We start from the raw sequence: 27,517 nt of genomic DNA on the forward strand, positions 1-27,517 counted from the left end.
TGTTGTCCGCCACAGTTCGTCAGTCGGCCAGCAGCTCTTTCCCTGACTGCAGGCCACACAGTAGCTGCACTTCAGGAAAGCGAACACTTGATGAGATGAGATTCAAATCCCAACGGGTGATGACAGCTTGTTATTTCCCTGCTGAAATAAAACAGCTCAAGCTAGGCTCAGACAGGTTACCAGCACTGGTTGACCAACTCATACCCAGCTAGACCAGTTTTGTGACCAGTTTCACCATCCTGGTTGATCAGCTCATACCAGGTTAGACCAACTCTATTTTCAAGCTGGTCAAGCTGGCATAGCTGGATTTTACAGCAGGGTTGTGGATGCATGGTTCATTGTTGGGAAAAGCTGATATGGTGCTAACTGTGGAAGCTAACTGTGCCCAGCTACTACATTTTAGGGAGAGCACCTTTCCTGAATAAGTCACTCAAATCCGATAGATGGATTTATGTAACCAAGACATTTTTCTTCTTGAAAGTAGTAGAAATAAGTATTCTAATCCTCATTGGCTGAGTGGTTACTTTGTCGTACCAACCAAACTACCCCACAGGCATTTATTTTGAGGTCGTTATTGACATGAAATCAGTCCCATCTCCATATACATATGCATCTTGCAGTCATAATTCTTTAAGGATAGCAAAACAAAGATTTGTGCTGAGGGGGTGTCTGTGCTTCAGTAATTATGCTGCACCATGTCGAGGAGCAGCGATGGCCTGGGGCCAACGTGAAGGATTTAAAAGTGAAGAATGAGATGAGGTCTGCTAAAGTGTACCCCATTAACACTAATTTAGCCCTGCCATGTGCTAGAGACAGCCAGCCATTTTCAGGCACGGCTTATTTTTTTATTTATTGTGCTGAATGAGAGTGAGCCTGGTTATCTGTGATTATTTATTGCAGTGAGGATCCATTATCTAGCCAAACCATTTGTTTACCTATTATCAGTTATTCTAACCCTTCTTGTAAGAAAACATTTATTGTGCACGGTACATGTAGTATGTGTATGTTTCTGAATCACCAACTACTGAAATGTTGTCATTAATTTCGTTACATTCACAAAAACTATCCTGAGATAATTACGGTGGGTGTTTGATGCTGCAGGGCGCAGTTGTAATGGGTGAGGCGTCCCTTCCTTGCCACACTGATATGAAGGCTATGTCATGCTCTGATAAAGATTACTGTAAGACCCAAATCCTTCCCGCTCAACACTCGCTGGAGTCTGTTTAGCATGGGAATTAGCCTGCGTGAAAGCACTGGCCTTGTAAATATGCGGGGATGTTTTCTGTTTGAGTGACAACCGCGCGGCTGTAGTCCAAGAAAGGCACTGTGCGCTATTTGTTTGCTGTGAGCTTCAAATTTTGTTTTTTCCTTGGGTGAGTCGAATAAGCTGCTTTAGTCTCTCGCGCTCTGTCTCTATCGCTGTCTCTAGCTCTCCCTCCCTCTCTCTTCCCCTCACTCTCCTCGACTCTTTCTATCTCTCTCCGCTCTCTGTCTCCCTTCCTCCTCCTGTATTAGACGGAAGTAACTCATAAGTTAGTTCTCCATCTGTTCTTAGTATGTACTGTAGTTAAGGAACTGTACTTGTAACTCAAAGGTTGCAGGTTGAAATCCCTGGTGGAGCTCTGCCATTGTACCCTTGAGCAATGTACTTGCCCTATATTGTTTGAGTAAAATATCCTGCCGTATAAATGGATGTTGTGTAAACCACATTAGCTTCTCTGTATAAGAGTGCTAAGCAAATATCCCTAAATAATGTAGTGCAATGCAATGTGCTCAAAGCAGTTATGTCAGGTGACCGCCATATTCAGTGGTCTTCAAATTACATTAAATTCAAATTTGAATATGGTTGTATTTCAGATCGCGTGAGTATGTATGTGGGTACCAAGCACTGATTTGGCCAATAATAGTAATAGTACAGCAGTAATAATTTGTACAACTATTTTGGATTCTTGCATGCCCATGAATCCCATGTAATGCCTATGCTATCAATCTGCATGCTTGTGCCTGCAGATTTTGTACATTGATCCAATTATGTCCAGATTCCTCCATAACAGAATATTGTTGCATATCCTCTACCATCATCTTACCCAGAGCAAATGCACTGCTGTTTTTGGCCAGCAAGCTTAGCGTTGTTGTTTGAGCTACAGTACTTATCTGAGTCACATCTATTCTGGACTGGAATCATCTTAGCTGCTACTTCTCCTGGGTTGGATTTGTACCTGGCTATATACCTGTCATGCTACCTGCATGTGACCAACACAGATGTTTGAGCAGTGGTGATGCAATGCGGTTTACTGCTTAGCACCCTTGCCACCGCAAGATGGGAGATGAGGTTTGAGAGCTGAAGAACCGCCTTTCTCTCTCTCCCTTTGCAACGCCCTCGGTCTCGTTAAGATCGGTTCTCCAGGGTAACCGCTGATAACTCGTTTCACTGACAAGCCGTTCGTCCGTCGATTAACCTCAAGATAATTGAGTGACAGGTGTCAGACAGTATGGGGGGAAGGGGGCGGAGAGAAATGGCGCACTTTCAATGTGGTGTTCTGCTCGCAGTCATTCATCCTTCCAGACAAATAGACACTGAATGCAAGTTACATTCATTCAAAAGACTGCACACCATTCAGGAACGTTGCATGGTAAGAGGATTGGATACACTGGAGCTTGCTAATATTTGGCCAATAATAGAGTGGTGATCTGCTGTGTGATTGGCATTTAATTTATTAGAGTACTATTGTGAACGTTTTGCTTTGAACCATTCATCGTTTCATAAGAGCAAACTTCTTGATTATGTGTTTTCTCATTTTGTGCAGATTATAATTTGTTTAATGCAAAATTGGTTTATGAGGCAAATCATAATTATTTGTCTGTTTTGCATAATTGTATTAAGAATCCAAATTTGATGTACAAAGTTGAACACTTGTTCAACTACACTGAACAAATTGTTCTTTGTAGTCGTGATAATGACTGCATTATCATGAATTATTTACTTGAACGCATATTTTCCTGAAAATTACTCTTTTAATTACCGATAAGCTGAATTTGTTCCATTTAGAAATAACTAGAATTTAGATTTGTTTTCCACTTTATACTCTCCACATTGTAATGTAGTTTAAACGGAAAGCTTGGGCTGTAGTTTAAAATTGTGAAGCAATACTGTGGCTGCGTGGAGATTTTCGGCCACAGTGTAGATGTCACTGGACTGTCCAAGGTGACTTTGGCCTTGAGGAGACACGATCTCAGTCATATCCCTATTGATGGTAAATGGCCTGCATTTATATAGCTCCTTTATCCAGAGCGCTGTACAATTGATGCTTCTCATTGACCCATTCACACATACACTCACACACCAATGGCAAATGGCTGCCATGCAAGGCACCAACCAGCAATTTGGGGTTAGGTGTCTTCCTCAGGCACACTTCGACACACCCAGGGTGGGATCGAACTGGCAACCCTCCGACTGCCAGACGACTGCTCTTACCTCGAGTCAATGTTGCCCCCATCGATGGTCCATCCACCCATGCAGCTCGCCATCTTCAGCCTCCTGCCTCCCTGTCGCGCGTGGCCAAACTCCCTGTCGGCGGGCCTGCCCCCTTTATGGAGCGCGTTGGCCATTAACCTAGGGCATCTCAGCCGTGCGGCCGTTTGAGTCCAGCGTGTGGATGCTGATGAATAGATGCCCCCAGTGCAAAACAAACAGCCTTTCTCAGTAGAGAGGTCCCTGCTGTCTTTTCAACCCTCACCCATTTATTCTTCATTTACCTCCCCTGTCCCCCTCCCCCTCCCCCCTCATGGTGCCGCAGAGGTGAGCGGGGCGCAGCATTAGCGCTGGTGGCAGGTGCGGATTTCGCACGTCGGGGACAGCAGGAGACTGATGGGTGTGTGTCACACGTAAAAGGACCGGGGTGAAAGACTGCCACAATTCGGGGAACCGGCGGGGGGGGGGGGGGGGGGGGGGGCGTCTCCCTGTAGCAGAAGACGTGTCTCCTGGTGAACGTGCTTTAGCCTCATGGTAGACTAAGGGGTGGAGTCGTTGTTTGGATGCAGACCATTCTGTGTCATTTTTTATTCAGAATGTAAGCCTATACTGCATGGTGAGTGACATAAGTCTGATACTTGTGAGTGCTTTAACTTTAAAGTTTCCAAGAGTTCAGTCATGATGGTCACTGTCTCAGAAGAGATGCCAGCCCCTTAAGTCCACGTTAGACCGAACGCAGCAGTTGTGCATGGATTAATCTCCAATTCCATTGTCGCATTTCCCCCCGTGTACTGTTCACATGCGTCGATTTCCTAGCCAAAATGCAGGTAGGTGACACGCAAGGTTTGAAACCACAAGGAGCAGCCAAGCCGGGAAGCCCTAATAGAGCAGGGCTGACATGACCCCAGCGAGATCAGAAATATACACACCTATTAAAAAGCCGTCTATAAAACTACGGGATCATCCGAGGTCAGTGCCGTTCCATTAGGAAAATGAAAGCACTAACAGTAACGACCCGGAGCGTGCTGACCTTCCAGTACTTACCGTCTGACGGAGGCATTCAGCCGTTATTAGCAAGGCAGTATGTTACCCAGGGTCCACGGGCTAATTGCCCTGCCTCATTTAGCCATGCTCCTGCCATTGCCTGGTGTCTGTTCAAGGCTAGAGTGGAGCATCTGTCACAGTGCAGCCCTGGGCACGGGGATGTGGGATAAACCTGCGGACGTTGTCTTTGTTCAGTCAGATGCTTTTTAGTGTCAAATTTAAACTCTGCATAATTTATCAGAAAATGGCCGGAGGCTGGAAATGTCCTCACCCATAAAATGTCTATAGAATATGAATTTGCTATAGGGTTAAGGAGTGGTTGCGCTGGATGCTGCTGTGAGCCTTTTTTTTCTACAGGGACTTAGTCCCGCTTTCAAATCAGACATGTGTTGTTGGAATCCGGAAATTGTTTCTGTTGTGTCTCCTGAACATTTTGCTTGACATGCTGATTAGCTGTTCAACGGGAACAGGCTGGATTCAATGAAGCATTTGTATGGGCCACTTTTTTTTTTCCCCCCTTTTATTTATTTATTTTGTGTGATTCACCAGTTGCTTCTATCTCTGGTTTTTATTTATTTATTTTCTCCTTTTTTATTCATACACTCTTTTATTTGGCCTGGTTAATCCCAGGTGAGAGGGAGATGTGTTTTTCAGGGTAGCCTGAGACACAGGGCACTGGGCTATCTGTGATACCCACGGTCTGCAGCACAGCCCCTGCAGCCTGACTGCTCCTCCTGTGCTCTCGCCAGAGCTGGCATTACATTGCTTTACATTACATGTCATTTGGCTGATGCTTTCTATCCAAAGCGACTTACAGTTGATTAGACTAAGCAGGAGACAATCCTCCTTCAGGGTTAAGGTCCTTGCTCAAGGGCCCAACGGCTGTGCAGATCTTATTGTGGCTACAATCAAACCACCGACCTTGCAGGTGCCCCAGTCATGTCCCTTAACCACTACGCTACAGGCTGCCCTAGGAGACATATTCTCTGGGAGACATATACAATTCTATCTGGAAACATCTGGTAGCATATCAGCGGCCTGGAACATCACTGGGTGGAGTAGAAGTGATGGTAACCTGATGAACATTATTGATATGAATCTACAATACGTCTGGGTTGAATCACCCATTTTAATGATTTTTTAACATACTGTTCAGTTGTCAGCGGTCTTTGTACTTTGCTGGAGAAAGTGTTTGTTTTCTAGCTATCGCAGAATATGCCAAGAGATTACCATGTTGCTGCCAGTACTTGGAATATTTCACAAGCTTTGAGAGCAGAGCGTTGTTTCTTACACAGCATTGTGATTGGCGTGACCCAGCTGTTCTATGGCAGTGGAAATATTATGCATAGGTTTAGTTGTGTAGCTGTGGTTCTTCACGTCAAATACTCCGTTGCACAGTTTCTTTTAAAAGTGTGACAGAGTGCTGAGATACAGTATTTATCTCAACAAGGGACATGTCTGTTTCCAGCAAACAATCAAAGTGTAATTATGGCACACAACCATTAAAACTTAATAAGTGAAATCCAATATTTTTTCCCCGGATGAATGAGTATTGAGTCTTCCCTAACAACATTACCAACATAACCACACTGAATCATTAAAACCTCAGCAGCATTAGCAAGAACAATAACAACAAAAACAGTGACGGCAAGAGAAACGGGGGGGTGAGATATGGAATTGAAGGGAAGTAAGTCCATAAATCATAAATCATAATCAATAGTCGTAAATCCGTCTGCCCGGAAGATTAACCTCTTGCTGCCTCTGATAGGAAGAAAACGTTGCAGCTGCCAGATATTTAAGAATTATGTTTTCAATGAAATATGAATACAGTGTATATTTGATACCAAACACACGTACAAACACAGGGTCATAAACAAAAATAAATGGGTAAGTAAATACATTGATGAAATGACAGGTTTATACAAAAGCTGTAACTCACGACATTATGCGATCGCTGCACAGCAAGGATTAGCTTTACCCCCTGGGGCCTTGTGTTGGTTACAGTCCTGCTGTGGTCAGAGAATAACCTGCAGGCACAGAATGGGAATATGCTTCTGTGGACTCCAGCCCACACCCCTCTATTTGTGAATACAGAGCCCTGACTAAAATACCAGTGCATCGACTTTTCTTTGGCTTCATCATTCCCATAATGCACTGGGACCTTCATACATATTGCAATTTGAAATAAATACCGTACAACTATCTCCCACCACGACTTCCCCATGCCCCTTTTATTCAGTCCACCCAATCAGATGGCACTTCTGTTCTGATAGATGCCTGACTGGCAGTCCTGACGAACCAAGGTTGGGGTCCTGGCTTGCAATGTGACATAGTTTCTGAACTAAGAAGTTCTTCACTTTAATTTTGCTTCTAAGCAAAGCGTATAATAAAACAAAGGTCACAAAGGTCACCCCTGTATAATTTAAAGCACAGCTCCGCACCCCATGACACCAGACCCCGCTCTCCCTTCTTTTATATGAATACATTGGTATATTTTATTTTATTGGTGTATTTCCCAAAAAAACAGGGATATTTTCATGGAGCACTAAAATATCCCCATTTCATAATGGGTGTTTTGGATGTCACCTTCATCACTGATTGAAAGTATACATTTTGAATCTGCACACTGTGATTTCATCACAGCGTGTAATTCACGCGTGTGTGAGCAGCTGATTTAAGTGCTGAAATCGGCCCTGACTTTCACTTTCACTGTCACCTTCTTTGGCAAGGTCTGTTAAGCCTCTTGTGATCTCCTGTCTACTGAGGGTCACGTTTGCATGCGCTCCCCCCTCAACCACCACCCCAACCGCAAGGCCCTGGTGATCACACCACGGAGAACACACTGAACAGACAGTGTTAATTAAACTCGCCACTGTAGACTCTGCACCCATCATTCCCTACCCCCCCCTCCACTGCCTTCAACAGGAAGCACCCAATTAAGTGATTTTCTCCCATTACCCTATAAGTGTGCGGCTTTTAATGAGGGCAGTTAACATTACACTTTCAACGACAAACGGCCATTTTAACCTTTGCTATAAATCTGAAACTCAGCTCATTGTTAATTGCCACACCTAAAAAAGGGAGATCATAATACCGTAAAATGATCTCTGGTCTTTTTGTAGAAAGTCCTAAAGGGCAGAGAGAAAGTGATGTTTGACCATTCAGCTGCCATCATTTTTTCTGCCTGGCTGGTCTTTTTGGTAGTTTCTCTCACAGTTTGAGCTGGTTGTTTTGCACAGTAAACGTGACTGTCTATGCTACATGTTTGGCTTAGAAGTCAATGTTATCACACTTTTTAATCAGCTAGAGCAGAAAGGAACCATACTGAAGCAAGGAGCAGAGGTGTTTTTGTTGCACACTGAACTCTAATTTGATTAAATCTGCACTCCTCATGTCCGAAAAAACTGCTCAAGCTTAATCAAGCCAAGTGGATTAACTCTTCTACAAAATAAAGCGGATTAAAGTGGTATGCACAGTCTCTAAATGACACACGGGGGTCTTGTAAAGAGGGGACTGCAGAGGCAACGAGCTTCTTAGAAAATAAAAAAGTGGAAAATTAAAAATAGATTATGGGAGACGGTAGGGAATTACTAAAGATGTCCAAGGGGATCTATTCCTTCTCTAATACAATAGCTGTTTTTGTCCAGACTGTGACTCATCCATAAGTTGCCATTGTACCTACACTGGGCCCACACTGAGTGATTCCTGTGAAAAATTACAGTAAGCCAGTGCCTGCATTGTTGCCAGCAAAGGGTTTTCTTTGGCTACGTATTCATGTTTGGCAGCTTGTCTGAGACATTTCTTTTTTTATAATTTCAATAAGAAAACTGTTGCAGTCAGTTGCATCTTTATTTCTGTGTTTGCGTACACTGTGAATAAGCTTTCTATTGTATTCCTCGCTAAAGCAATATTGGAATCTTGCTGTGGAAGTGGAACAGGGCATTTTAGGGCACATTACTGTACTGTATGTTCAGTTCGGGAACAAATTTTTTTTAAGAAAAAGCAATTATATTCAGTGCATTTAAAATAGATGAAGGATAGCATACTGCAATAAACAAGAAATATTAGCTTGAGAAAATGTCTCTAATTTTTACATATTTACTGAAATTACATTTCCCATTAAGTGTCATGATGATTAACTGCTTGGATTAGCTGTCAAGCAGACACATAACAGTGTTATTTATTGTTGTAAATTATGATAAGAATTAATTATTCTCAGTGTATGACAGCAATCTCGATCCACCATCAGTCATCTGAAGTTAGGCTTGATAAATCACAAAAAAAAACCAAGTTAAAACCAGATACAGTTTTCTTGTCATCTTTAAAGTTATCCAGTAGTGAGATACAGTATCTACCTGCTTTAAACAGGTTTATAAACTAAATTGAATCTGAAATTGAACATGAATCAATGTATTCTGTCAAATAGTAGCAAAGTAGGTTGTTAGTTCTCTGTCTGCCTTACAGTATTTCAGTCATTAATATTTAATTCTGATTACAAGAAGTCATCTTTTAGATCTGACTACAATGTATTTTATGTTAGCATTTAAGCAATTTGTGTGTACATTATGATGCTGTTTAGTTTAAATAATGCAAAATAATAACAAATGCTTAGTTTTTTTTACACAAAGTCTATAGATGAACAAGAGATGTGTGGAGGTTCTCTGGCTGTTTAAAAAAGCATCGTTCTCCTATCGACCCTATCATTAATGACGTATTTATCGTTGCCTTGAATTTAAGAGCTCGCCAGTTCTGACCACTATGAATCAACAGTCATCTATGGTTAGCATAAGAGTGCTTCTGTGCAGCAGAAGATAAATTATAATGGAAATAGCATTGTGCGAGGATTGGGAGACTCCGCAAGGGAGAGCGAATCAAAGGAGGCCGTCGCGATACCATTTGCGAAGCTGTCAGGTGCAATATCCATCAAGACAATCTCGCCGGATCGTGGAGTGCAGGTTAGGGTAAAAAGCAATCAACCAGCACAAAAAGAACTGCCATTCACTAGACATTAAGTCCTAATCGGTGTGTTATTCTCTGCCTGTAACTGCCTCCCTCCCAAATTAGTGGTCCACCCTCCTCCTAAAATTATGCTCCCTGGCTGTTTTCGAAGACTTCTTTAAGCTTTATTAAAGGCTAAACGTTATCAGATAAGACTCGATTTCGGCTTTCAACCTTGAAACGCAGGGCTGTTTTATGGAAGAAATCATTGAGCGCTGATCTGCATCATCATCATCTCTGGCTTGCCGCACAGACACTGTCTGCCGTCTGATTGAAGCGCGCGGGCTCAGATTTATGACGCCGATGAAATATTTAATGGGGGGGGGGGCGCTGTAACCGTGCACGGGGTTGCTGACTAAAGCGGATTGGGGAGGGAGGGGCTTGCAAGTCGTTGCGGCGGCAAGGTGAGGATCGGTCACGGTTCCTGTGCGGGAACAGGAACATCGTGTTCCACTTTCAGGCTGCACCAGAGCCCGGCACTGTTTAAAATGATGAAGGGATGGCCACGGCTACACGCCTGCACTTTGGGGCTTTTTATTCAAAAGACCCTTCCTTCCACTATTAGTGACATTGGCTCAGGCGGTAAGAGCAGTCGTCTGGCAGTCAGAGGCTTGCCGGTTCAATTCCGCCCTGGGTGTGTCAAAGTGTCCCCGACCACCTAACCCCAAAATGCACCTGATGAGCTGGTTGGTGCCTTGCATGGCAGCCAATCACTGTTGGTGTGTGTGAATGTGTTTATGAATGGGTGAATGAGAATCGTCAAGTGTACAGCACTTTGGATGAATGCGCTATATAAATGCCTTTATTTACCATTTGCAATTAAGTCTTCTCAGACAAGGGCGAGGTCCTCCTGACTCTAGGTGGCACTAAGGCTGGCAGCCCCCCAGGCCAATTCTGAGGAGCCAAATATTTGGGGCAATAGAGCTGCCCCACCATGTGCTTCTTTTGGCGGGCCCTGCGCAGACACCAGGTTGAGCTCAGCTGTGAAATCTGTCCTCAGTAATCAGAGCAGCACACTCCATTGAAGCGATCCTTGTTTACGAATTAAGAGCGGATTTTGGTCAGTCAGTTATGTAGGGTGCACCAGGCCACAGGTTTATTTGAAAAATGGATGTAAATGACACAGTTTTGTGTGTGTGTGCTGTTTATTTGTATTAGTATTTATTTAGTATGCCAGGTGGCCAAATCCAGTGTGACTGAGGCATTACATAATAAAAAAATGTGGAACACAGAAAACCAAATGGGAACTGTAGTGCAGTGCTCCCGCAAAGCAACAATACGCTCGTAGTCTGACTCTTGACCCACGTGCACACCAATGTGGCTTGGTGTTCCATTCCCTTCCATTCCACTTTCTGCACTTTGATCCCATCTCTGTAACCCTCTCTTCTGTACTGTTTTCTAAATAAAGTGGAAAAAAGCATGGTGTAGAACTGTAACTGGTTGACGATTGGTTGAGAAATGTACACTCTCCTGGAGACCAACTTGGTTGAAGGCAGATCATTTTGGACAGTGCCTGAGATCTCCCAGCTCGGTAAATATGGACAGGGGGATCTAATGGTAAACCATTTCAAAACCTGGAGATAAATCAGTAGGATGGTATATCATTATGAATATGCCATTTATCTGACTGAAAGTCAGAAAGATCGACCACTCGCTCGGCCGATGAGGTGAAAATACTGCGGATAGAACCCCGTCATCCCCACGTGAACCTTGCGTGACCAGTTATCTACAGGCCTACAGGGCTACCCACTACCTGCATGATACCAGACACTGAGATGCACTGAACCAGTGAACCAAACTTGCTTCAGCAAGTCGAGCCATCTGACAGCAACAAAGCAAAACAGAAAAAAAACAGAAAAAGAAGGCAAAGTAATGATCACAAAGAAAGGCATCTGTAAGCGGTCTCTTTCAGGATTAATTTTAAAGAGGATTTATACGGTAGAATCGGTGATCCTCGGGGTCGTGTTGTTGAAGAGATGGGGTTGGTAGAATGGCAGCTGAAGTAGGTCAGATCCTTTCTTCAGTCTGTTTTATTAGCCACTCAAGTCATCACAGTATTTTTGTTGTAAGCTGGCAAACGCTGATATGGGCTGCAATTATGGTGGTCATCGAGATTAAGTAATTTAATTTAATTTGCTCTTCAAACAAAAAAACATTTGTTTCAAATCTGGCCAAATATAACTACAGAGATACAGATGACTGCAGATATACAGTTAATCTCCTTCAGACTTCCCTGTCATTATTTTGCATTCACTACCAGTTGCAAGTCATGTTGCTGACGCTGTCGGATATTAATAGTCTCAGGTTGTACACATACAGTATCGTTCATTTATTGCTATGAAACAACATCATACAGTGTTTTGATCAAGAGTATTCCCCAAAGAGCAAAACTAAAATAAATAAAAAAACAGAGTAGCTGTTTCAGCCCCTGCTATTTTGGGAATACTGTGGTTCATTACAGCGTTGCCATTGTTTAGCAGTTGTACTTTCCACTGGGAACTGTAATAGAAAGAGACTTGAAGAGAATTTGCTTCTATAGTTTAATTATATGAGTTAATTTAGGCAAAGCACCTACAGTTCTGCTGTACACTGTATGATTTATTTTCAGTGATGATTTGGACTCGTGGTGATATTGTCTGTCTAGTCTAACTGCATTAGGTTCTCAAAATCAGGAATTTTACCAGTGGCGAAAGCTTATGACGTGCTCCAGTGCAAAAAAATAAAATAAATAAATACAAACTCACTAACGTCTGAACTGACGTGTATTCATGAACCTGGAATCACAACTCAAAACAAAACAATAGCTAACATTATTGTCAACTATGCCTTTGAGTCGAGCTAGCTGATCAGAGTCTTGAAGGAGCTACAGTGAATGACCACCTTAGTGCAACATTAGCTAGCTAATATTAAATGACATCAAGCATACAAAAGTTCTCTTGTAGCTAATATTGTGAAACAGGGGGCCTGAACATTTAGGTTTAGTCTATATATCACTGCACATACAAAATGTATGTGAGAAACAAAATGCTTCCCAGAAATATACGTTATCCTCATTCATTAAACATAGAGGGGTTTTAAGCTTGTAGCTAATATCAGCTCTGTATACACTCAGTGAACACTTTATTAGGTTTTTATTAGACTTTTTTTTTTAGACTTATTAAGTCCCCTGCTGCTGTAGCCTATCCACTTAGAGTTTTGATGCAAATCCAATGTCCTGGAGTACAGAGCCAAAACAACCAAAATTGTGTCACTATCCCAATGCTTTTGGATTTAACTGTAAGAACATAAATTAAACTGAATTATTTTTTTTTTTCACGGGGGAATATTGTGGATTTTGTTTTATCAAGTAGGATAGGTTTTACAAGAACATGTGGTTAAAACATTACTGGAGATTGTAGTCTTTCAGCTTAATGCCAGTAGAAGCTTGGTGATGTTTGTTTTCTCTCGTGGCGCACTAGGCTTAGGGGTACAGTAACAATCTCATTCAAACTATCATCTGATATTCAGGGGGGAAAAAATGTCAACTAGAATGGACACCCGTCTGCTTTAGATAATCCAGACTGCAGCCTACGCAAATGGCCCTTCCCTCGTCCTTCTGATGATGCTGAGGAGACAAGTTAATGTGAGATCCGGCAGTGATATTTACAGGCCCGTTGGGAAGTGTATGCTCTCCTGCTGTAGCCGTATGTAGCTGTATGTCATGAGCCTGCAGGATGTTGCTGGAGATTGTTTGCAGGGCGACACTGCAGTAGGTCCCCCCTTGAGTATATATGCGCTGTGGGTATTGAACGTGGGCATAAAACGATAGTTGACACGCAGTCGTAAAATAACGGTCCAGTCCAGAAGTGAGGTTGTGTCGTACCGAGGTATGAGCTGGTACAGTAGCTCAGTGCTCTTCTGAATAACTTATTGAATAGAAATTCCCCAAAGAAGGTCCAAAAGAAGCCTGCTTCTACTTCAAAAAAACATTTTCCTCTAAGTGTCTCACAGGACTTGTCACATTGCGCGCAGAATTACCTGGGCGGCAGCACGATAGGAAGCAACCACAGCCGATTGTGTAAGCACACTGCTTGAGAGCGCGCACATTACTCACACAGACAATTTTTGCTATTTTAGTCATTTCAGTAAAAGCTAGAAACTGTTTTACCCCTGATTACTGTGCCTCAAAAGAACTGTTGTTTTGAATCTCTTATTTTTTTGACAGGGTTGCAACTCTTTTTGTAGTAATGACATGGTACAATGGAATAGAGCGCCTAGAAAGTTGTGGAATGTCTAGGAATATCTCAGGTTTTCTCGGCAGTCTTGAACTGCCACCAACTGAAAGCCAATGCAGCTGAAAGTTATAAAGATTATTCCAACCAAGAAGTACAGCTGCTTAGGAGAGGCAAGAGGTCATATGAATTTCTGTGCTTTAAATTGCCTTCTCAATACAAGCAGAGTTGTGCATGCACAGGAATACACGCCTGCACACACTACTTAGGTGATCTGTATTCATTGGCTAGCTTTGTAACTGCATTGCATTTTGATTGTGCCACAGACAACACAGTAAAAGGTCCAGTGTTAATTCAACTCTAACCAAGTTTATTTGAGTACGCAATAGGGATCAATGATGTGAAAGTTGCTCAACAAATAGGCAATATGAGGTTGTAACAGCCTAAAAAATTGAATTAAAAAGGAATCACAGTCATTACCTTTGTAATAAAATGAAGTATTCAACTGTTGACTGCAGATAAAGTCTAGGTGGTCATCTTGGATCTGAGTGTAATGTTTGGAAGCAGCTGGACTGAAATTAAAGGCTATACAACCAGCAAACAGATGATTGACTTGGTATATAACAAGTGTTTAAAAGTGTGCATCGTTAATTGCTATTAAAACTGTAAAGCTTATGGCTGCAGCAACTTCGTGTAAGGCTCTCAGTAAGGCAGCGAGCAGGGTATGTAGAGACGTTCTCAGGGCTGAAACAGCACATTTGATAAGCCTCCCTGATCTCAGTGTAAGACAGGTTTCCGGTGCTCTGCGAGGAACAGAAATGCATGGCTGAAGCAGGCTGGACGTAAGAGAGCCAGCTTGCAAGAAGGCCTAGACCAGACTGGAGTGTTCACAGGCCCGGGCAGGAGGCAGAAACAGGAGGGAGATTAAACATAGGTTCAGCCTGGAAACTACGAGTTGAGGGAACAGAGAAACAGAGGCTGCAGCACGGCAGGGTTACAAAAGCAAGGCTGTCAGAAAACACAACAGAGAGGGACATCGGAGAGCCGGCGAGGGAGGAATAAATAGCTCTGAAGCCGCACCTCTCCCATCTCCAAAGGGCCTGTGCAGCATCACTAGACAGCGAGCAGGAAGGAACGGACAGGAAGCTCTTTCAGCTGCCTTTGAGATGGTTACCAGTGGTAGAGCAGCGGTTAAGGAATTGGGCTTCTAACACGGAGAGCATGGGTTTTAACTCCCAGGTTGGGCACTGGTTCTAAGCATTGAGGAAGGTACTTAATTTGAATTGCTCCAATAAATGTCAAGCGGGAGAAGCGATATTCTTATGCCACCACGCAGGCTTGCTTTGTTTGTGTTTCAGGTTCTTTTCTCTGCTATCGTTTTTTCTAAATAGACAATAACTCAGCCAGACTGTTGGCCCACTTACAAGTGAGCTGTGTGCATTGGCTAGCTTTGTAACTGCGTTGCATTTTGACAGTAAATGGTCCAGTGTTAATTAAACTCTTAACAGAGTTTATCTGAGTAGAATAGGGATAAATTATGTGTAAGATGCTCAACAAATAGGCAATAAGAGGTGGTTACAGCAGGAAAAGGAGAATTAAAAAGGAATCACACTCATTACCTTTGTAATAGAATGAAGTATTTGGGAGCGCTTCAGCTGTGGACTGCAGATAAAGTCCAGGTGGTCATCTTGGATCTGGGTAGAGTCCAATGTTTAGAAGCTGCTGGACTGAGTCATTGAAATTAAAGGTTCTACAAGCACTTCAGAAAACAGACGGCTTGGTATTTAGCAAGTGTGGCAAGTATACATTTTTAATTGCATATTGTTTACTATTGAAAATGAAAAATACTGCTAACATATAATTTATTTATCAATCCCCACCCGTCTGAATATATCAGAAAGCAAAAATAAAACAAACAAATAGATATATAAATAACCAAAAAAAGAAATACAAAATTCTGAACATATTCAAGCAACAGTCTTCACCTCAGCTATCTATGCTGATTTTATATAAGCCCACCACATTGAGATACAACCTCTTGGTTTGCCTTTTGTGACTTGAACATTGCTCGATGCCGGTAAATGCTGGCCTCAGTCGAGAACGCTCACAAAACAAATGGAAAATGTCCTCCACAGTGCCACAGAATGGGCGCTCCACAAACACGTAGATTCAATTTGTTTGCAATGAGTTTGGAGGCAGTGCACCCGTGTAAAATCCTCCATTGGAGGTCTCCAGCCTTTTGAAGAGTGGGGTTTATAAAACAGCTTCCAGAATGGGAACAAAGTCATAGACACAGAAAAAGTGCCCTCCATGTTGTGTCCCGTAAACCCTTCCAGCTGTTCCTTGTGCGGGAGTTTCAGCCACCGTTGATGAATTCGTTTTCTTCAGCGATCTCAAACTGCATGTGTTCCAAAGCCCTCCGCAGTACATCGTCTACCTCTAGACCTTGCACGTATTGTATGGAAACCGGGCCTGCTCCTCTTTTACCATCCCTGCTCCACACCAATTGAGCAATAAAAGTGCAGTGCTTTGCAGAGACTGTGCACGGTTAAATCCCTGCACCCTTGTATCCATCCACAATGCTTATGGTTGTTTGTGCAGTACCTACTAGAACTTGTGTAGCAATGCAATCCTCCGACATGCTCAGAAACGTCTCACTCCTAAAAAGGTTGCACTGCCTGCTGATACCCTGTGATGTCAAAACCAGTCTACACAGATATATCTGGGGAAGTGAAAGTCCCTTTCCCTTGACCACTGGAAAAGCAGGGCACTCCCCAAGCTTTCAAGATGAACTAGAAGGGAGGTTGGTTGGAACCTGAATCACTTTATCATTGTCTATTGAAAACAGGTGACAATCAAACCCAAGCCTACCCACAGAGCTTTTTTTTATGCCCTCCCCAATTTGGAATGGGCAATACCTCAGGGCTTCATGCTTGAATCTCCCATCGATTTGTGAGATAGGCGACAAGCGCATCCTCTCCTCCAAACAAGCAATGCCTAGCTTTGCTTCTCACTGTACGACTCAATAGTACCCAAGTTATACTAGCGAAGAGGAGGAGGAAGACTCTTCATGAGCAGCATAGCAGATGGACTTGTTGGCTCAGGATCCACCATCGGAAGTTGCTAGAGAGACACGAGGCACAGATCTCTCCCAATGACCCTTCCTAACCCTGGGTGACTGGACTGCCAATTTTGCTCCCTGAGGGGCTAATCCTTCCTGGACCGTGGGGCTCATCCATGCACAAGAAAACAATTGGTGCCAAAACCACCCAACACAGATCTTAAAATAGCACAAGCAAATGGTACCCACAACACAGCGCTAAGTGAGTATAATCATTTTTGGGCTGCTTGCAGTCTCGAAGCCAGAACCCTGCTATTAATGTTTACCAAGCCCTCCCCTCCCTGCCCCCATCACACGCAGGCCAATGCAGTATTCCAGGCCTTAACCCAAAAAGAAGTTCCTGTCCCCTCCTTCTACCCTGTCAGAAAGCTGTCACAGTTGTCCCAGTTAATGTGCGCTAAAGTAACCCTCTCAAAGCAGGCCAGCGCAGAACAGAGCCCCCCACATCCCTAAGGTTTTTAATCACCAGCGTGACATCATCTCCATATGCAGTCATTTAAGAGGGAGGGCCCCAGGAACCCCTGCAGCCACTGCTCCAGTTGGCCGCTGCCTCGGGGGCCCGAGCCTTGGCCCAGAAGAAGGGAGAGTGCAGCAGTCTAGACGGGGCACTGTCTTATCCCTCCGGTCATGGCAAAAGAAGCTCTGCGGGAGAGATGGGTTATTGTTGATGGGTTATCTTTAGCATTCTATTGACCCCATTATGCAGCATTTTTTCCATAAGATAACTAACTTATGTCCGAATCCGGAATCTTACCGGGTTTAAACAAGCCGGCCGGATCTAATGTGTTCTCTTGATCCTGAGATATCATTCACTTATCAAAGCTCTTTATGTTTATTACACAGCCTATATCCCAGATAAAAAAACAAAAAAGAACATGATGTTTTGGGTCAGGGTACATAAATAGACACATTAAACACAGCAGTAATACTGGGTTCCCATTCCTGAGCAGCTTTTACAGAGGGGACCCCACCACCCAGCAGCAGCAAAGCAGGAGCTGCCCAGCCTCTTACTTGGTAATCACACTGAAATAGTTATGTTCAACACGAGGCCAAGAAAACCTGCCAGACATTTTCACACATTTTTTTGGACAGCTGTGGTAAGTTTTTCAGAAGTAGGGGCTGACACATCCCACCAGCCGGCTTGTATATTCCCTGCTGCAGTTATTTGGTTGTGCCCAATGAATATAGTGTCTCGTCACCTCCCGTCCTTATGGTGCTTGGGAGTTTTTGTTATTGTCTTCTTGAGCCCAAAAAAATGGACTGAGGGGTTGGCCTGGGTATGCTTAGCCAGAATCAGCACAGTCGGCAGTGTTCCTCATGAAGATCACACAGCAATTTCATTTTTTTCCTTCCAGCCTCATGCTCCTGCCAAAGTCCTCAGCAAAATGTCCCTCTCAGTCTTCAGAGTCTTCCCTCTGGCTAGGGAGCATCCTAACACACTTGCTCTGCTCCCCCCCCCCTTCCTCCTTTCCCCCTCTGCTTGTTGGAGAGAGCTGTCTTGGGTCTCAATCTTTTCTACATCCGGCTGAGAGACGTCAATGCTATCTCCCCGGGTTAGCGCAGATGTTACCACCCGGAAGTCTGTCTGGAGCCAGTGAGCCTGCCTCTGTCCGCTGTGACCGGACCGCTGTCTCGCCTCCACTAACGAGGGAGAGAGATTCCTGGATATCTTAATCAATTCCACCCCTTCAATTTCAAAACCCTGGATGTTGCCGTGCACGACACATCGTGTAAATTGAGTCGGTGCTATTAGTTTCTTTTTTTCATTAAAGATGCAGACGGCTCGCTCGTCTACGTGGGGAGGTGCAAACGCAAGGCACATCATGACATGCAGACGCAGACGCAGTGCGACTTATGCAACGCCGCAACCTCGGATCGAGGGTGACGCTCCTCCATTTGTCGCTGTCGCCTCGGCGAACCGCAGCGCACGCTCCAGTCAGTCAGATACGGTGACGCAGCCAGCCAGCCTGCTGTCATGGCAACTGAAAGCACGTTCGAGCCCCCTCTATGGGACAGCGGGTGATATGGTATATCCAACACGACGGCGGTTTGAAAACGGTTGCAGCCTTCCTCCCCGTTCCTGCGAGCTGTTGACTGCCCCTCCTCCTTTCCCCGGCGTCTTTCGTCGTAAACCTTGCGGAATCTCTTGAGGAACAGACATGGGCCTCGCTCGTTACCGCTTGTTGCTCTCCCTGATATAAACAATGAGGTCATCTCTTCCAGGGCTTGTTTTTCCAGCTTATGATGTCACCAGCAGCCAATCACCACATGATACTGCAATAGGTAGCATGAGAAGGGGGAGTCTGGGGTATACACTTGCACTGTTCTCCTGTCGTCATCATCACCATCGCAGTAATAATAATAATAATAATAATAATAATAAATAATAAAATTAAAAATATATTTATATTTATTTGTTGAGATTTATTGATAAAAAATATTTATCAAATTATATAATCCTCTTAATACATGCATGGAACGATGAGCATAACAGGTGGAAATGAAGTTTTCTGACTTATGGTATATATTTAGAGTGTAAAAATGTAATAATGAACATGCTGTGGAAAAAAGGAAGAGCTTTGATTTTGATTGGTTCAGTCAGTTAGTCCTATACCCCTATAAATTATCTTTATTCACCGTAATTGAACCCTTTCCGGGTTATTCCATGTCATGAGTGGTTATTAAGTTGTTAATCATCTCATTATCTAGTTGTGACCTTGACACAAGGACCCACGTAATAGTTTCAGGCATCGGAAAAATATCTCCTGACTTATCAAAGATTGCGGGTCTGTAGTCAAGTAGATTGAGTAGTATATATAACTCAATCTACAGCAATCTACGCTACTCAACTCCACGTCCTGTGGGCTGCAGTGTCTGAAGGCATTTGCTTCAGCTGTGTGCTACACCACCTGATTTCACTAATTATCTTATTATCTGAACCAAGCAGGTAAAATCATTTGTGAAGTCAGCTGGTGTAGTGCACTGTAGGAGCAAATGCCTGCAGACCACAGGACGTGGAGTTGAGTAGCACTGACCTACAGTATTTGTGTTATAATGCATCTTTGGCTCACAGTATGAACTCTGTCTTTAAGCTACCTCTGCTACAAATAATCATAGAAGCAATCTGTGCTCTAGTCTAGTAGACCTACAGTACATCATTAAGGACTGTTTTCAAATTATAGTAGTTTGTGTGTCAGAATTCAGTTATCCAGATTGTGTAAAATCAAGCAGCATGCCATAGAATAGTGGAAATGTAATGTGAATTGAGTGATGTGGTAAAATGCGTTGCAAAGCTCTGATTGACTCAGTGTAGGTGCGTTGGAATTGCTCCAAAATGTATGCAGCCAACCATTGATTCATTTCACTCTGCAGTCCAATAGCTCAGCTGCAATCATTGCCAGTTCCCCACGTAGCAGCCAAACCTGCAACCTTCTGGAACTGGTGAGGACCTGTTTCCTCCACTGTGCTACACGCTCAAGACATTGTTATATGGTCTGCCTTTCTGTAGTCATCCTTTAACGGCAACGGTTATTATCGACCCACTCCAGCACAGGCCAGATTTTAAATGCACCATAATCCTACCCCGTTAATATAATGGGCTATGAACGTGTCTTCAGTGAGCAATGAGTTGATATGCCCCATATTGTGCTGCATGAGCATGTCTGATTGGCCTCTTCCTTGTGCTTTGAATTCTGATTGGTGGGAACAGATACTGAAAGCCGAGCCAATATTCACCATAATCTGAGCAGAAAGACATTTGTTATCTGCTGAGGCAGAATGATTGACCTTTAGTATTCTGACAGGTTAGTCTTAGGTGAACAGTATGTGTGTGTGCGTGTGTGTGTGTGTGTATGTGTGTGTGTGCGTGTTCATGTGTGGGCGTGTTCGTGTGTGTGTCTGTGTGTGCATTTGTGTGTGGACTGTTGCTACTTTACCAGTGAGTTTCTCGTAATGAAGCTTTTCAGAGCAAAAATTGCCCTTGGGTCATTGGGCTTGTGAAATGACCAGCCTGGCATTGTGTTGATGCTCTGGCATTCCCAGCCATAAAACACCATTAAAAAAAACATCAAACTTCACTCTTTGCACAATAATGGACTTTATATTCTGCGTACACTGTCAGGAGAGTAATAGAAGAGTGGTTTCTGGTAATTTAATCGGAACCCTGGCTCCAAACAAATGTTCTGTTAGGCTTGTTTAGCTCTGGACAGTCGGACGTAGAATGTGTTATGTTTCTCAAGAGAACACCTATTTTGTGCTTCTGTAATTAAACACAGCATTTTTGTATCACAGAGTATATATTTTCTTCCCCCAATATGCTGGCCTCATCAAAATTGCATGCTAAAGTAACACAAGAATTAACAAGTGAAATGAGTGTGTTTCAATCGGTTAGCATACATCAGTAGTATGTCAACATATCTGTGAAGCAGTGTGGGCCTGGGCCAGTGGCTCTGGCAATGGAAGGTTATTGGTTTTATTCCTTTTGTGTGATGTGTTAGGAATCTGCAGTGGACCAGCTTCCTATGTAACAACTACAGTAGCAACTAAAAACAAATAAAGAGGTCAGGTCCAAAGGTTATTGAATATAAGTAATGTCAAACAAGCATTCTTGAAGTGTTTAGACATGGGCAAAAAATGTGAGTGTACAGTCCCGTCTATCCATGTCAAGCCCACAAGCACATACATGGGCTTGAACGTAAGATACATTGGCATCTTCATGGCTTTGCTGAGCGTTGCCCTCCTTGATGCCCCCTTTTCCCAGGTGCCCACGGAATCAGAGAGGAGCCACAGTTTGTGACGGCGCGCGCAGGAGAGAGCGTGATCTTGGGATGTGACGTGGCCCACCCTCTGAACGGCCAGCCCTATGTGGTGGAGTGGTTCAAGTTTGGAGTTCCCATCCCCTTCTTCATCAACTTCCGCTTCTATCCGCCCCATGTGGACCCGGAGTACGCTGGTAAGAGGCTCTCAGCTTCTCTCTGTCGCCAGGAAGTCTCAGGACTCCGCATTACGTCGTTCACGCTAACCCCCCCCCCCCCCGGTGTATGTGCCAACTCTCACAGATGGTCCGAGAGAGCACTTGTTAGGAATATATTCTTCTCAGATGTAGACATTGATGTGATGCTTTCTGTTAAACCTTTAGCTCTCTCCGCCAATGGAGTTAACCCTGTGAATACACTTCTCGGATCAATGCTAACGAATGCTTCACAGCAGATTCGTATTTTGACGATTTATCAAATATTTCAATAAAGACTTTCTAAGACATTTACATTCCCAGGCATTAACAGTACTAAGGAACAGTAGTGCTGTGTGCTAATCCACCCAATAAGGGCATGCTGTATCACCTAGTTCACATTCCAACCAAACACATTCCGTCAGATTAATACCCACAATTTTTTACAGAAAACGTAAATACATAATTTAAAACGAGTGTCCATGGGTAACCGTCAAAGAGCAGTGTGGTGTTAATTGAAATTGACATTGCGTCTGTACATAAGCTTGTATGCGTACTGCAATGCCCTCCCATGGAAGTCCTCACTCTGTCCATTTAGCTAGAGCCATCGTAAAGTTGATGTGCCACATGCAGTTAATGAACAGTAATTTTATTTGATCGGGGGCCCTAGATTAGAGGCAGTCTGAATCAGATAAAGACCTAACCCACTGAGTCAGTGTCTGAGTGCTGAAACACTGCTCTCCCTGTTTGTCACATCAAACCCTGCGCTTTCACTATTGTCAACATGAAAGGCAGCCCTTCTAAAAGAGCTGTTGAAAGGAGACGGACCTCATAACCCTCCCCAAGAGGCTTGAACACTGAACTGCCGCACCTGCAGGTCGTTGGGTCATATCCTGAGCTCAGACCGTTTTTTTAATCTTTTCTTGGAAAAGATACTTATTCCTCGCCCTCGAATATCAGCTTTGCTCAAACCAGCTGCCACTTTAAAATATCTGGCCTGTCTTCCGAACTTGGTTTTAATTATCATGCATTTAGATTTATTTGATATTTCACAGGATCAGATCAAATTTGACCTGATAGCACATTTTCCGAGTTATTCGCAGAACAATAAATGAGGATTGTAATTATAATTGTTTTAATGGCGCTGTCATTTTTAATATTTTTGTGTAATCTTGTGAATTAATTAATGCTGCTGTCCTGCCCTTTGCCTTTCGTTCCCTCAGGATAAATAAAGGGCAAATAAAATAAAATAAAAGACAGCGCAGTGTAAATGTGTTACGGCATGCTTCCAGGTGGCATAAAAGTGCATTGTTTTTGCTTTTAGCACATTTATGTGCTGTTAATGTGCATATTAATAAATTACGTTATGACTTAATGGTTTATGATTATTTATTTTATTTATGTTTTCAACAATTATTGGCTTTGGGGTCCCTCATTTCACAGAATAGGTGGACTGTGAGCACAGCAAAAAGGCATTCTCCACTTCCTCTGTGTCTGATTGATTGAGAGCATTGAATTAGCATTGTCAAGTGGGGAGAAGGGCCTTGTTCCACTTCCCTCCTCGCGCAACATATAGCAATCCAGTAATTCCTAGTTAGCTGCAAAATCTGTGAAGCTGAAACCACAGCCACATCAACAAAGGGAGAGATAATAGCTGTGAAAATAATAGGGCTAATGAAATGATTATACTGTACTTGTTGGCATAATCTGGTGTCTGTAGACAGACTGCAGGGTAATGATAGCTGGGCAGCTGATTAGAGTACTCTACAATGAAAAGAATACAAAACAGAAGAAAATAGTGTTTTTATAATGCATGTATGCATATTAACTTTATAAAATGTACTCCGTTGATTAGAAGCAGAGACAATGCCAAATTTAAAACCGTGCCAATTTTTATAAAACCAAAGAAGCGGTGACGGTTAATTACCGTAGAAGTCGCGACGGACAGGGCGTGCATTTTTAATGCACGACGCGCTCCGGGAATGTAAATGGGCTTGTCGGAAGTTTTAATGCTGCTGAGAGATCAGAGTGCGTTTGCCTGTTTGACCTGCACCTCCTGCCTCTCGTCTTCACCCGCGGATCAGATTGCCTCGTGAAGTACACTTAAACAAAGTAGTTAAGATCTGGAATGTACAATTGAGACGCCAATACACGTAGGTAATTCAGCCGACTTCATTTGCTGCCATTAACTCAGTCTGGTTAAGGACATAACACCGCAAGGAACATACGCAATTATGAGCAGTCTGTTAGCTCTTAAAACATTTTCATTATCAAAAGTGTTTCAAATTTCAAACTCTGAACAGAAATCAATTTTAAGCCCGCATGAGGAGGCCTAACTCCCACAGCCATTACCCAAATAACACTCGTGTTATTCTGGATGTACTGTGCTATACATAGCTGCATGCTCTTTTCCAGCGTCGAGATACTTAGTTCTGCTTCAGAATGCATTATGCCTGCAATGCCGGCTCCCTTATTACAAGTGCATGAGCTTTAAATACAGGCACGCGTTTTCCCCCTTTCTAAATCAATGCCACATTCATGTGCAAGACAAGTTCACCCTTGTGAGGGTGCCAGACACAAGAGAAGGAGCCTGTCAAGAGGTCCACTTCCCTGCCGTCATCCATCTTAAAATTTCCGTCCTTCGTCCACCACAGCCGAGCATAGAGCGGGCCCCGCACCCCCCGCCCATGAGCGACATGAAAATTTCAGGGTTTTTTTTCCGTCATTGCCTGACCCCGATTTCCTGTGAATGTGGAGGAATCCGTGGACTCCATTTTGTATCGTCAGAGGTTCCCTCACCCGCTGGATGCCGGACACCAAGCCTCTGAACGAGCAGCAGGCCTGCCACAGCGCCTCTTTGTTTGGGGGACGTGGTTATGGGGCACGGGAGCCAGTGGGCAGAGATTATCTGACTGCGAGAGAGCACTCGCGCTCAGATCGCCCTGGTCCACTTCCAGAGGCAGCTTTGACCCGTGCCTCTCATGCACACAATGGCCTGCCTGTAGGCCCGGTGCTGAAACGGGGAGCTGTGGGCCGGGCCTGGGCGGATAATGGGGCACTGGAGGCCGGAGTGATGGTGACACTGATGCCCTTTACATTTGTGCCAATTTGTGTGCGTCTTGCAAGAATTTGAGTTGGATAGGCTGATTGTCTGGGTGTGTTGCTTTTTTTTCAAATCTCCGAATGCTAAGTGAAATGCTTATTTTGAACCTTCATAACCCCCTTTTATCATCATGGGTGTCACGACAGCCACATTGTTCGAGAGATTGACTTGAGAGGTAGATTTCCCAAACTGATTGAATTGAATTGCGTTGAATTGAAGTGGCCCATCCATCCTGGCTTTTTAATGTCCTCTCTGCACAATAATTAATAAGGCTCAGGTTAATATAGACATTTATTGAAGGATAGCCCCTTGAGATGAATCATCTCGTTTTCAATGGGGTCCAAAAACACGGATACACGAGCAGTAATATAATATAGTAATAATATGTTCGTGCTTTTTATGCCTGTGTGGATCACCAGCTGCATACTTGGGAAATGCAATCATTCAAGCATTAAGCCATTTTTGCTATTAGCTGGCTCAATCAGTGTAGTGGAGGCCCTACAGCACAGGTGCTTGCTGATTTCCTCTTAGAGTAGGTCATTGGTTGAGAGTACTGGGTGCTAAACGATTATGAAATGTTGTTTTAAACATAACACCTCATTCTTTTATTATACCTGATGCAGTAAGAAACCTCCAAACTTCAGAGGTCATATGACATGCTTGTTGGGAAAAAAACAACATCACTACCAATTATGTATTGTGTGTTGGCAAGACAGCCAATTGGCAGCAAGCCCTTGCAGCTTATATTTGATTGACAAAAACACATCGCGTGATATGGTATATTTCCCAGTCCTGTCAGCTGAATGTGACTATGCAGTCACAGTGGGGAGACACAGTGGGCTTCATTGCCGGGGTTTCTGGGAATCTGCCATACGCCCATAAAATACTACTCATCTTGGATAGGGGTTATGCAGCTGTATAGCGAAAATATCACCGCAGTGCTGCAGCTGCAATGGCTCGTGTGGGCCAGAGCTTCAAAACTGGGGAAAGGGGGAGGCGGCGGTGCACCACGACAGCTGAATCCTCTCAGGGCTTTCCCATTGCAGCCCTGCAGCCGAGACACGCCTGATTCCATTTGCTTTCACTCGACCGCCAGTCCGTAGCCACCCCGGCACATCCCCACTACCCACCCCGAAACACCTCGCTAACTCCACCGGGCTAACTCTCGCGCTCTCTGGAAAAACGGCGGCCGTTTTCAGCCTGAAGGAGCTGCGGGGCGTGCGGGGCGGGGCAGGGCCGGAGGTTCGGGCCGGGCCTGGCGAAGCCGAGGCTGAGTATGACGGTGAACGACGCACAGCGTAAAGCGCAGTTACACTCCTGCTGCGTGCGCGTACCCTCCCGCTGCGTGCGCGTACCCTCCTGCGTCCGGCCGGTTTTTTTCCCCCACTTTCCTTTTTTGGTCTCCCTCCGCTACCAACAAATCTTTTATCGGCCGTATATAAAAATAGACTTGACTTTTAAAGCTCTCCTTTGTTACCGCCAGGCCGTGGCCTATTTCTCCTCCCGCGGTATTGATTTTCAGCACTTTGAGGAAAAAAAATCCCTGCTAAAAAAATGCGTATAAAAAGTGAAAACTGACTCTTGCTTCCTCTCCCGGTCATAACCTGAGCCAGGCCTGGCGGAGCGGATGGCCGTCCGGAAGTTGATTAAAAAAACGGATTGTATTTACGCTGAGACTTGAAGTAATACGTCACATTCACCCGTGTACAGAGTACACCTGTGAGTGTGAATTTGGAGTTTGGAAAGTGGTGGTCTGCAAAAATGATGAGCCATGACAGTTATAAGACCTGGTCACCTGGTACAATTAAGAGATACCACGGAATACACAGAATAACAGAACAACCAACCTAAATGGGACAAAGTGGTTAGGTGAATTCGTGAACAAAAAGGCTTCTGTGTCACAAAATTATTTAATTTCACTGCAATAACATGGACATTGAGAAACAATTTTTAAAAACCTACAAGTTCATTTAAACTACAGCATGTGAGGTAAATTAGTTCTCGCACTTCAGTGGAAATTATGAAACTAGAGAAATTAATGAATCTTTCTTTGACGGTATGTAAAAGTTAATCACATAGAGCGGGGGTGGTCCAGTAGCCTCAGCACCTAGAGTACCTTTAATGTCCTGCGCTCACAAAATGGTTGGCACTTCTCATCATCTCATCAGTCTCCATTAGAAATGAACTGTGTAATGAGGGAGTTGGATAATCCGGTTGGTCGCTTACTCGGGAGGCAGTTTTATGTACTGATTCTCAGGTTGTAATTAGCTGTGTTTGAACGCGGCTGAGCTTTCTGGTCAGATTAAAGATGTCTGTACAGCGGCGCGGGGACTTTTCTTTCATTACAAAACACTTGACTTCAGAGTGTCTGGGAAAGCAGGGAGATGTGTATTTGGGTCCGACTGTGTAGCTTTCAGCAAAATTAGAATTCATTCATTCAGCCCTAAGAGATTTATTCCAAGGGTAAGGAGAAAAAATAAATAAATAGAGCTCAGAATGTCACTATGGAGCTACCAATTTCAGCTGGAGTGCTTCTGAAAGCTCTTTGTTTATCTGGTGTTTTTGGCTGCAGCTGCCGCGGGCGCTTGCCAGAGTCCTCTTCGGCAGTCAAATTTGCTTT

The 27,517-nt window shown here is 43.8% G+C and overlaps 1 protein-coding gene across 1 annotated transcript in view; it reads left to right on the forward strand.

Moving 5' to 3' along the window:
* The window catches only part of igsf9bb (immunoglobulin superfamily, member 9Bb), a 134,781-nt gene that overhangs the window by 20,667 nt on the left and 86,597 nt on the right, over nt 1-27,517 (forward strand). Inside the window, exon 2 of the mRNA XM_061250243.1 lies at nt 21,606-21,797. Coding sequence (XP_061106227.1) covers nt 21,606-21,797 — 192 coding nt within the window. The remainder of the gene's footprint in view (nt 1-21,605; nt 21,798-27,517) is intronic.

The sequence above is a fragment of the Conger conger genome, chromosome 7, assembly GCF_963514075.1.
Source record: "Conger conger chromosome 7, fConCon1.1, whole genome shotgun sequence".
In the NCBI taxonomy this organism is placed as follows: domain Eukaryota; kingdom Metazoa; phylum Chordata; class Actinopteri; order Anguilliformes; family Congridae; genus Conger; species Conger conger.